Consider the following 12,234-nt stretch of genomic DNA (forward strand, 5'->3'; position numbering starts at 1 on the left):
TGAAGAAAGGGGCACCTGGGTGGCTCAGTCATTTAGCGTCTGCCTTCGGCTCAGGTCATGATCCCAGGGTCCTGGGATCAATGAAGAACCCCTCATTAGGCTCCCTGCTTGGCGGGAAGCCTGCTTCTCCCACTCCCCCTGCTTGTGTTCCCTCTTTAGCTGTCTCTCTCTCTCTCAGTCAAGTAAATAAATATAATGTTCTTAAAAAAAAGGGGGGGTGAAGAAAAAAAGTCTTTATGTTGGAGAATAAAATGCCTGTTTCTAATTCTTCCAAATGAGGGAAGAAACTGTAGGGCTTGCTTTGTGCTGCTTTATTGAATGCTAAGGATAAGAAGAAAAGCCCTGACAGTGCTAAATTTCAACTAATTAAAATGCAGATTATTTTATTATCATTATTATTATTTCTAATCCTAAATCTGTGATGATTCAAGAGCAACAATCCCTGAATGTGCTCTTTCTGTTGTGATGTTACTCAATTCCCTTTCTATTTATATTTCAAAGAGAGCATCTGAGGTCCACATTTATTGCTGGTTTTTTCCTTGCTATTTCAGACTAACAAACATCTACAGGTGTCTTTGTAAATAACCTTTTTCCCTGTAGAAGGAAACCTATTTCAACTAACATGTTGTATCATGTAGAACTGGGAACACTGCTTTATCTGACCTTTCAGAAACACGTTTGTTTTTTTTTTAATCCTAATCGTTTCCACAGTCCATCTACAGACCAGAAAAGGTCACCATTGACATTTGAGGAGAGGTCCTTGTGTGCCTACATAGGACTCCGTTCATTACCGTTTCCCATCCCCATCCAAAACAAGCTTAAATTCTCTTTTTTCTATCCCTTTGTGTTCTCTCCTTCCCTGAACTTTCTAACCACTGCTCTCCCTGACAACACACACACACACACACACACACACACACACACACACACACAGTATTAGGGACTTGAGAAAGGGTCCGAAGCCCAGTGACTCTTATCTAAAGCAAAAACTACTAAAAATCGGGCAGTCTTCGACACAACTATTCAAAGGGATGGGTTGTTCCGCTAACTCAGTGAAAATAAGCCTTTTTTCTCCATCCCAATGCTCCAGAGAGCTATGACCGGCTCCCACGAGTACCCGAGACTACCATAGCAGGAATCCCCTAGTGGACAGCATGCACTCTAGAACAGAACATACAAGACTTTCTTAGAGGAGCAAGGCACATACTCAAACTCTGACTCCTGGCATCTACCACCCCCTTTGAGCATTTCATATCCAGATACTATCAAGAGCCTTTATGCTTTCTCCTTCCTCAAGGTCCTATCTTCTCAAGAAACAGATGGAGAAATGGTTTCAAATTCAAGATTCCCAGTCTCCACGACATCTCCACTGTTTTCTAGACTGGCGACCTTTTCCCAGTCTCTTGAGTCATTTAAACCTCCACTTTCATATCCATAGTCGGAGATAATTAAAAATCTGCCTATTTCATAAGACCCTTGTGAGAATCAAGGGAGATCACAGGTGAAAGCTATAAAGTAGTATATACATGCAAAGCAATAAAGTTGTTATTCTGCTAAAGTTATTCAAATTCAAACTAAAAAAACTGAGAGTTCCCCTGTTATGATCAGATGTAGTTCAGAAGCACAGAGGCTTATAAAAGACAATAAAAAAGATTAATTCAAATATGGAAATTAATCATGGCATTGACATTTTGGTTGTATATAATATCCCTGTTTACCTGTCTCAGAGAGCAATTTTGTAGCTTCCAGAACCTTCTCAGTATATACACCAGCTTCATAGTTCTCCATCTCTGCATTGATGATGTGTATCACTCGAGCTGCCCGGCCTCTGATGGCCCCTGCAGTCCGGTCCAGGGTGTCCACATCCCCTTCCTGGAGGGCTATCACACACTTGTTCACATCCTCCAAGATGTGATTCTCTGCAGAGGAAATACAAACATATTTACATGATTTTACACCATTCACACACTTAATAAGCCACCTAAGAGAGAGTCATCAACTTCCTGACCCATCACCTTGCACATCTCAATACATACCTTATAACACTGCAATGACATTTTAAGAATATAGTTTATAATTACAGTAGCAGTTCTCAAACTTGAACATAAGCCAGAGGCTCCCAACATCATACAGAATGCCAAGGTGTCACACCTACTAGAGTTTCTGACTCAGTAGGCCTGGGGTGGGCCGAAGAAATTGCATTTCTACCTAGTGTCCTGGTGATTCTAATGCTGTGGTCTTGGGAACCATACTTCCAACACCATCCTTTCAATATCTGAGAATTATTGCATTTTAACAGTGGTTGTGGCAGGAGCGCCTGAGTGGCTTACTCAGTTGAGCATTGACTCTTGGTTTCAGCTCAGGTAATGATCTTGGGGTCCTGGGATCCAGCCCTGGGGAAGGCTCCATACTCAGCAGGAGGTCTGCTTGTCCCTTTCCCTCTGCCCCTCCCCCACCACCCCCACCCCTACTCTCACTCATACTCCTACTCTCACTCTTTCTCTCGCTCTCAAATAAATAAATCTTACAAAAAGAAAAAAGGAAAAAAAAAGTGGTTGTGGCAGTGAACATGAAGCCAACCTGATCAGGCAGAAACATTTCCAAACATGACCAGAATCAAGCTCGTCGGGTGCATGCTTTTTTTATCATGTTTTTATTAAGAAGACATTTAAGGGAAACTCTGAAATGACCAATACCACCTAATCAGTCTTTTCATGTCATGTCATGCACAAGGTATATGCAATAGGAAAACTGACCAGATGAAGAGGATGACAGTATTCTCCACAGTTAAAATATAATCCAGTCTGTGGCTGTCTCCCTCAGAATAGAGTCAAGGTCAGCGATCACTCTCCCTCATTGCCCGAAGTAGAATCCAGACAGGCAAGCTGGCAAGTTTCACTCTCTAGTAGCATAGAGAAAACGTGCAATTTGGTCCCTCGTGGTTTTGCACGTATGTGATTTTGTATTTTTTATGCCCAAAGTGAGATCTATAATTATGCCCCTTGAACATTCTTTAGAAACAGAATTCTAAGGAAATGTTGTAAAAGTTTAGTGCTCTAAGGAAAGAAAAGAACTTAAGTCAAAAATACAGACACACACACATACACACACTATAAATAAAGAGAACAAGTGAGAAATAATCTTAAGTAATCTGGTAACTTTGAAAAATTCAATAAATAGTTAATAAAGCATTTAAAGAAATTATTATCTCGAGAATTTTCTCAGGCTGGCTCTGAATTAAAAAAATTCCTGAATAGGGAAAGAGGGGAAGGTACTCAGCCAACACCAGTCTGCACAATGGATCTCTCCTTTCATTAAGTCAGTCACTCAGAAGGAATATCTGTTCTTTCAGGACCCTAGGCAAAAACCTGCAAAGTATAACTTTTCGTAGTGTAACCTGTTTTGACCTCATACAATGGGATTTCCTCATTCAAGCCACTATGAATTTCTGATTTCTACCTTTTCCAGTTCTCTAATTTCAAAGAGAAAATAAAATAGAAAAAATGGAAAATTTTAATACTCAGATTTTTGAACCACACAAAAAGTAGTACTTCTTGAATGCTAACATTTTCTTGAGTAAAAAAGAAACGATTGTAGAAATACAGACTTTAAGATGCTTTCAGTTTGGTTAAGGAATTCTGAAAATCACCTCTTTCTGAGATCCCAGTTTGTGTCATACAAACTCACTTAAAAGGACACCTGAGTAGAAGGTTTACTCAAACTTGATATAGGGTTTCAAATACAGAAGTTTGATTTTGAAAGGCTTTGCTTATGGCCCTGCTGGATCTCTTCAGATGATTCAAATGTGCCCTTGCCCCAAAGCAAGTAACTAGGAGGGGCTGCAGGTCAAGAACTTGTATCCACCTGCTATTTTTTCTTTCTCTAAAACAATAGAACAGCAACACTACTGCTTTTTCACGCATAGTTTATAGATTGAGATTTGGATTCCATCTCTGTTCTGAAAGCAGAACAGAGATAGAATGTCTTAATTATATTAGATCCTAATAATCTCCCTGGAGTTGATTAAAAAAAATTTTTTTTAATTCTAAGAAGCCCACTCATAACCTAATATCTTAAAATGAAATGATATTTTTTTCTTTAAAACCTATTTCCCAAACTAGAAATGTGCAACTAGTTTAATTAGGACACCAGAAAAAAAAAATATGCTTTAGTAGATTAAAGGATACATATTTGAAAGAGGCTAGCAGAAGCTGGAAATCCAGGATCTCAAAAGCATTGCTTTTAATTAGCCAAATCAACTAATTTGAACAATGGTTAGTTTAGTTAATCACGCTATGTGACTAAAGTATAAATTTTACAATTTATTGACTAGTTTTTCTTAATCAATTTTTTTAAAAAATGCTAAGATAGCTTACTCAGCATTTCCCAGCATTTCCATTTTGGGGTACCCCTTTTATGGAAAAATGAATCGCAATTTCCTCATGACAGTAGTTATATTGGCGGATGGTGTATATGTAAAAGCTAGGATTTGGAATGCTTCAAAATAGATTTACATTTTATTAAGCTCAATATGAACAATGTATTTGAGAAAGAATAGGACCTGTACATAAAGACATGTTAATTGATCAAAAGATCCTACATAGTATATATATATATAGTTCCACACCCCTTGTAATAACTTCTCCCCTCCTCTCCTTCTCCCTCCACTCTCAAAGTCTGGGACCCACAAGTCTGGAAGCACACCAGTCTAGGATCAAGAGATACGGTGAATTATTTGAAGGTAGACTTGGTCCTTCATTCATACTTTTATTCCTGACAGTGCCTTATAAACCGCAGGTAATCAAAGAAAAAGCACTAAATAAACATATCTATTGAAAGGAGACCACTATGTATTTTTATCCTAAGAGATTTCAAGAGAAAGAACTCAAGAAGTAAAAACAGGAATACTGTCCCAACTAGAAAAGAATACAGTAGAAAAATAATAAAAAGCATAAGGAGAGAGGGCTCCATGGCTGGGGAAAACCCCTCAGGTTCTTTGGATGTCACACCTGGATAGGAAGCATGGTTTTTAAATATAGCATAAAACACTTTACTGCGATATTTTTTGCAATAAGCTTGCTTGAATTTTTTCAACCTTACTATTTCAGAAAAGATGTAATTTTGTTATTAAAAGGAATCACTGATGACCAAAGCATTTATTATAAACCACAAAAGGTATAGATTCTAAATCCAAAACCAAAGTTCACTGTTTCCTTTTAAAAACTCTCACAAACTCAAGACCTGGAGCCAAAAGAAAAACAACAGGCAAACACAACAAAATGCTTGGACATTATGGGATTCTGTTTATCTGTTCTTCAGATCTTAGATGCCTGCTATTATGTGAGCCAAACCCAAGAATTAAACTGTCACATGCTTAATGCGAAGACACTCATTTTAAAACACTATTAAAAACTGTAGTTTTTACCCAGTGGGAAAAACTTAAGTGTCCTAACACAGTCATTTCACTTTTTTACGAGCCCAGGCCACATCTGAAAATTGGTTTTGCTCCTGTAATGTTAATAGCTAGCATCATTACTCCTCCAACTTGTTGCATTTCACACGGACAAATTAAGCACTCAAGGACAGTTTCAGGTAGCATGAACAAAACAAAACTGTAGGCTTTTAAAAACAAAGATCTTTTCCTTTTTTTTTTTTTTTTTTTTAAATACAGTTTCCTGCCAGGACAGATACTCCCCTTAGAAGAAACTGATACATAAAATGTCATTAATGCCATTCCAAAAGATCTCCTGGGCCAAACTTGCAATTTACTGATGCAAATGTTTTGGCTTCAGCTTGGAGAGGAGAGGAGAAGTAGTTTCCCCAACAATTGGGTCGTATCCATAGCCTACCAGCAGGACAGGCCGGGCTGTGTCATTATTTGTCAAGCCTGACTGTGGAAATGTACCTGCCACCTCTAATTGTCAACTCCAAAGGCATGCTCCGGCAGGCTCTGCCAAGGCTGGCTCCCTGACAGCACCTGTTCATTTTCCTGTCATGGCCTGCCGTGGCACTTGTACCACTGGGGTTGGACTGCACAGTGTTATCAGCAGAAGCCAAAGCCTTTCCTTGTTGCTGGCAATAATGAGATACACAAAGGAAACGCAGGGAAAAACGTGGTGAAGAGGCAGGGCTGGGGGAAGAAAATTAAGAAAAAGCTTTCCAAATGGAAACAGTCGGAGATAAGACCTCCTCACCCTGCTTTTCCCTACCTTCAGAAATTTTTGTACATGTATTTCAAGAAAAGGAGAAGTTGGGAACTTTCTAAGTTCTGAAATGATTCCTCTTTGAAAAAGGGAGTCCAGGCAAATTTTCTACTCATTTGCAGGCAAAAGGGGTGACAGAAGCAAATTTCCAGGGGCTAAGAGGATTGCTGTGAGACCTGAGGGTGGTGAGGGAGAGCCCCTGCCCTGTATGGGGGCCACTAGAGTTATTCTGGCAGAGACTTTCTAGATACAAGAGGTGGCCACCCATTTATTCCACACCATCCAAACCCCAAACATGCCTATCTCAATAATTTCTAAGTATTGCATGGGAGATGCACTTTTCAGATTATCTTTTACATGGTTAGGACTCAGCCATTGTCAAAGCTAATCTCAGAAATGGCAACATATTGAATTCTTTATTAGCTAGCTCCCAGATATGGGTATATTTAAATGGATAGCTGCTTTGAAAAGTCACTGAAACATCGCACCTTGGAAATGAAAAATAAGAAAGGTTTCTGAAAGGAATGAGAAAGTGGAATGAGGATACCAGAGGTGGGGAGAAGAGAACCACTAACAAGGAAAGCTAGATGTGCCATAAGAAATTTCCTGCTATCTTGACTCACTGAGACCCACATAGCTTCTGAAAAAGAGGATTATCTGGATTTTCACACCATCTCTGCCCAATTATCTACCCTCTTGGTGACTTAGTTTACTCAAAGTAAGACCTGGAATACTAATACCTATCTTACGGAATTTTGGTAAGAATTAAAGCGAACAGCAGAGTCAGATAAATTATAGACACTGAACACGTGTTCATTCATTTTTCCCATCTGCCTTCTCTTGCTCTCCATGGTTTCAAAGTTGGGTTTTCCATTATCCATCAGACCCAAAGATTTGACTCTGCTGCTCTCAGACAAGCTTCAGACAGAAGCCCTCAGTAGGAACCCATGGTCTGTTTCTTACAGAAAAGCAAAGACTGCACCTAGACAAAATCTCCAAATAGGATATGCATCCCCCAGAAATTCCTTCTAAATTATTGCGGTCAGAGTCCCTTCTGCTTGGATCCCACCAGTACTGCTGTGACCCCTTCCGTCCCAGGCCTCAGGTGGCTAAGGACAGGCAGGCCCTGGTCAAGGCTTGGTCTACCTGTGGGTAGAGTCAATATCTGGTCAATTTTAATTTTCAAGGGTCACTTGATTATTTTAATGCCTCACAAAGGAGGCTGATGTTTTCAGCAACTTCCTCTCCCATTCCTCCCACTGAGACTCTTTTAGGTAAAATGTGCCAAATGTGTTTGGACAAATGTATTTGGAAAAAAGCCCATTTGTTGGCTGGTAGCCCAATTTTGAAACAGCATTGATGAGTACCATTAAAGGTCAAATTGACTACACAGTTATTCAAATACACTAACATCCTTCAGTCTGGCTTCATCTACAAAGAAAAAAGTTAAAATTTCAAGTGATAACTCATTCTACTTGTTTTCTCTAACTTCCTTACACATCCTCACAGATAAGTATTCAAAACCTCAATGGCTCCCAAGTATCTCCTAATGGGTACATTCAGTGACAAGTATTTGTACCTGCTTTTTTTTTTTTTTAATTGTGTTATGTTCATCTACCTGCCTTATCATAAACCTGGGTAACTTCATTTATTGGAAAAAATGACCCCTTCAAACATGGTCAAATTGGGCTAACTGATTGCTTTTTTAATTTTTTTAGATACAAACTATGAGGATTAACTAAACTCACATACAATACCCTTTTTTAAGATGGGTTATTCAGATGTATGCCAACCCAACCTGCTTTAAAAACTCTAGGAACTAAAAAAGGAACCTACATCTCCTTAAATAATCTTTCCAGGTTGCCGATCTTTTCATTGGAAAGTTGTGTTTTCCTCTCAAATGCTTTGACTCAGTGTTTTGAAATAATGTGCACACAAAAGAAGACTTTCTAAGAGGATATTCCAATCACATTTGCAGAGATGAGTGAAAGCTCAAAGGGCCAAGAAGACCACTTGAAACAGAGACCCATGACCCTTGCAAGATACTCCTAATCTTGTTCTCCTCCAGCTGCCTTGGAAGAGGCTGATTTGTGATTACCTGAGACAGAAAGGAAGTCATCCACTGAGGTGATGTCATCCACAGCCTCTGTCAGCACTCGGACTTGCTTCTCCCACTGGTCTTTGAAGACATCCATGTTGTCCTGAGCAACTTTGCTCTGTGGTCGGGCAGCCAGTGTGAGAGCAGCATTGATGACCTATTCGTTAGAAATATCCAGAAACACACTGACTACACTATTCAAAAAACAAAACAACAACAACAACAAAATAACACCAAAAAAACCAAGAAGGTCAAAGGCCACATTGAAACCCTGGACATTATAGCCTCTACAGATAAGAGCGTTGTCAGGGTTCAAAAGATAATCAAAAACATGAAAGATGAAATATATTATCAACTAACATTTGTTTTCGTTTGCTTTGTTTTTTGCTTTTGTTTTTAAGATATAGTCATCAGCCTCAAGTTTCAAAAAGTGTTTCCTGGACAAGTTGTATTTACTTAGCACAGATGTAGTAGAAAGCGAACTCCTGTCCTCCATGTACAAGGTTAGAATTTAGTTGAGACAAGATAAATAGATATGGAGCATTTAAATGACAGCCCCAAGCAGAACAAAGTCAATGGGAGTGGAAAACACAATAATTACAACAGTAATTTTGAAGACTGGGGCAGTTAGAAATTCTTTTTGAGAGAGAGAGATATTGAAACAGCCCGGGGACAATGGCAAAGCAAGGCAGGGAGAGACCAGAGAGCCTGATTGGAGAGGACCCTGAGTGTTAGGCCACCAATGGGCTTTTGAAATAAAGTGAATGAGGCTTACCTGGGGACACAGGCTGTCAATCTGGGTGGCTGCCATCCGGACTAATTTTACCCCTTCCTCATTGTTGGAAATGGAACAGGCCAAGTTGGCAACCTGGATGGAAGAGGATTGGAGTGAAAGTCATGTTGGGGAAAAGGGGAAGTATACTGTTGCATGACCTTGCACCTTCTTTGGAGTCCTGCATCCAGGGGAATCCTGTCACAAATAAGGGCACCTTTCACTGATTTACCAAATATTGCTAGTTTTTATGTTACATTAGACATGTATGCCAGAAAAGCAGAGTGCTAATAGTAATTCTTTACTTCAAGCACACGCAATAATGCATTTAACTGGGTTACTTTGATCCATTTTCCCATATGGACTGCTCTCATGACCTACCCTCTCACTTGAGCCCTCAGACCCTCCCCAGAGTGCACACACTCCAGGGAGTATGGGGCACTAGGATTTTGGCCACAGAAGTACTGAACTCTGACCAATGAGGGAAACACTACAGTATACTTTGGATTTAAAAGAGACTCACAGGAAGCTGAAAATGAGAGAGTTCTACCCCACGGAACCCTTATCTGCCTATCAGGGTCTGTCAGGAAAATGCTAGTCCACCAGTAGCCCACTCAAGGGCTTTCAGGGTCCAGCCAGTCCTGAGAAACCTATTGAAAAGGCTGACTTAGTCCAGGAGGCAATGACAGAGTGTACAATAAATTGGAATATGCGGGTCTAATATAAAGGCATTCAATTTTGATTTTTAAAAATACTATGCCAGACAAAACAGCTGCACTATATTCAAGCTCCCTAGTCAAGCATTTCAATTTGTGTCATTCTTCAAGGAGGGAGAGCTGGTAATACAAGGTCAGATTGATTGGCCAAGGTCAACAGCACACAAAGCCACCATCAAAACACTGATCAGTCCCATCAGGCTAGTGCCAAGAGGACAAGAGGACCGAGATTAGAAAGGGCAAAGGAGCAGAGAAGGGCCACCAGGGCTAGGAGCAGTAGGGCAAGTAGAACAAGTGATTAGCAGAGCAAGAATCCCCTGAGCCTTGCGGTCACCTGCCCTTTTGTATCCTGCCACCTCTGCTCTCCAAAACCAGGCTGCCTCCTTACCATGCCTTAATGCTCTGGAAGATTAAAATGCACCACACGTGTGTGATCCAAATGCAAAAGAAAGCTTAGTCAGACAGTGTGGAGAGCAAGGGATTGGAGGTCAGGAGGCTTAACCACTAACTAGTTATACAGTCCCTTCACATCTGGAAGACCATTTTCTTATCAGCAAAAGGAGATGGGTAGATGGAGATACTAGGAACACTTTCAAAGATTACTTCAATAAATCATTTAATGTTAGGAATCCCATTTTGAAGCTTTTAAGGAAGAACACTTGAAGTCTAATGCAGTGAGAATATGTACTATGAGAAACCACAGATGAAATTCCAAACATTATCAGTTTCTTATAGTTTACCTCAGATTCTTCAGATATTCTGAAAACTAAGTGAAATGGTGAAAATAAAGTCGATTTTTAGAGACAAATATGCCTTACTGTGCCCATTTATAGGATACCAAATGCCCAGAGGCGTGAGGCTTCTTGGAGGCAGAGCAAATATAAGGCAGATTCTCGATTTCTGTTCTGTTGTCTATACTTCACATTTTTGATAGTCTTTGTTATACTTGTATTCAAGCACATTTTACATTCTAAGAGCCACAATAAGTATGTGATATAAAATTGGTACTCACTATGTGTGTAATGAATTAAAGAGCCTTTAATAGCTTTTATATATATGTATATATTATATACAGTACATCATATACTCTCAAAGATCTAGCTGAGCTACCCCTTTAATCTAGCGAATCAAAGTTTATATTACCTTCCAGCAGGTATTTACCAATACTATGGTACTGAACAATGATTCCTATATTTTGGTCCACTGTTGAGTCCATAAGGTAGTGTCCCTGTTCACGGTGGCATGAAAAAATGTCAGGATGGGGTGACTTTTCCAGAAAGATGTATGTATTTAATTTCCATTTCTTCTAATGTTTAATTAAAGTCTTCCTATTTTTGCTGTTGGACAGCTTTCCATTTTATGAAATGAGGATTTCAGATGGGTTTGTTTGCTATCATCCTTGCTTGGTGTGTGAGACTCGAGGTCACACTTTTGCACAGCCCTAGACTTAAGCTGAAAGCTTTGGCATGTGGCTTTATATATGACAATAAGAGAGCCTGAGGGCTGAGAAAAAGGGGATCAGCTCCTGAGGAAGGAGATGCCCCACAGTAACTTCTGCATGGTGATGAACTTTTCTTTGTGTATCTTTTGAAATGTGTCTTCATTTTTTGTTTGTCCATGAATAAACTCTATTTTGGCTTAGATCTAAAGTGGGAACCTCATTGCCCAGTTGAATCTAATTAGGGGGAAACCATGCTAATAACACCTAGAAAAAGTTAAAAGCTAGCAATTCCTGATATCCTTTAATTATTCTCTTTAATTTACTGATCCATAAACCCTCAAGTCTGGCAGCCTCCACTCTGCAATGTTCTCCTACTGTTTAAGTCCACCTAAAATCAGAATTTTATTTACCTTGTATTGTAGTCTAAGACACTGAAAATACTTCCAACATGATGCTCAGGATTTCAATATCTCCAAAGGCAGTCAGCTTTGCACATCTTAAACTGGCCATGGACTCCATCCAAATTCCTATCTTCCTTAGGCTTGCCTTTCTGCTTTTCACTGGACCCTTTGCATCATGGTGACTCTGAACATGGTTTTAATATATTGCAATCTCTACAACTCTGGCACCAAATGCTAAGTTTTGGTCTTGGAGACAGGTCCCAATCACTACTGTAGCTTGAAATGCCAAATGATATTCCAGCACCAGTCCAAGACTACCGCACATAGTAAGTACTTGATGATTTATTTTACCTGTTCTTTAACTACAGTTCTGATGCTAGGATACTAGAAACTCAGAAAAAAATAAAATCTCCTATTTTTCAAGTCACAGTATTCCCCCATAGACCTTTTTTTTTTTTTTTTTTAACCAATTTAGCATGATGATCTTCCTAAGAGGAAGGTAAGGAGCAGGTAGAAATTGGTAGACAAGAATCACAAGACATTTGAAAAAGATTTATGTGAGAAAAAAAAAAATGGACAACAGATCATTAATTGACTAATGTT

The 12,234-nt window shown here is 39.4% G+C and overlaps 1 protein-coding gene across 3 annotated transcripts in view; it reads right to left on the reverse strand.

Moving 5' to 3' along the window:
- CTNNA2 (catenin alpha 2) overlaps window positions 1-12,234 on the reverse strand; it is a 1,106,640-nt gene that overhangs the window by 126,952 nt on the left and 967,454 nt on the right. For all 3 annotated transcript variants that reach the window (XM_032880681.1, XM_032880684.1, XM_032880682.1), the window contains 3 exons: window positions 9,077-9,169; window positions 8,302-8,458; window positions 1,719-1,919 (listed from right to left, as the gene is read on the reverse strand). In XM_032880681.1, coding sequence (XP_032736572.1) covers window positions 1,719-1,919; window positions 8,302-8,458; window positions 9,077-9,169 — 451 coding nt within the window. The remainder of the gene's footprint in view (window positions 1-1,718; window positions 1,920-8,301; window positions 8,459-9,076; window positions 9,170-12,234) is intronic.

Source organism: Lontra canadensis, unplaced genomic scaffold (assembly GCF_010015895.1).
Source record: "Lontra canadensis isolate GAN:19392208 unplaced genomic scaffold, GSC_riverotter_1.0 scaffold71, whole genome shotgun sequence".
Taxonomy (NCBI): Eukaryota; Metazoa; Chordata; class Mammalia; order Carnivora; family Mustelidae; genus Lontra; species Lontra canadensis.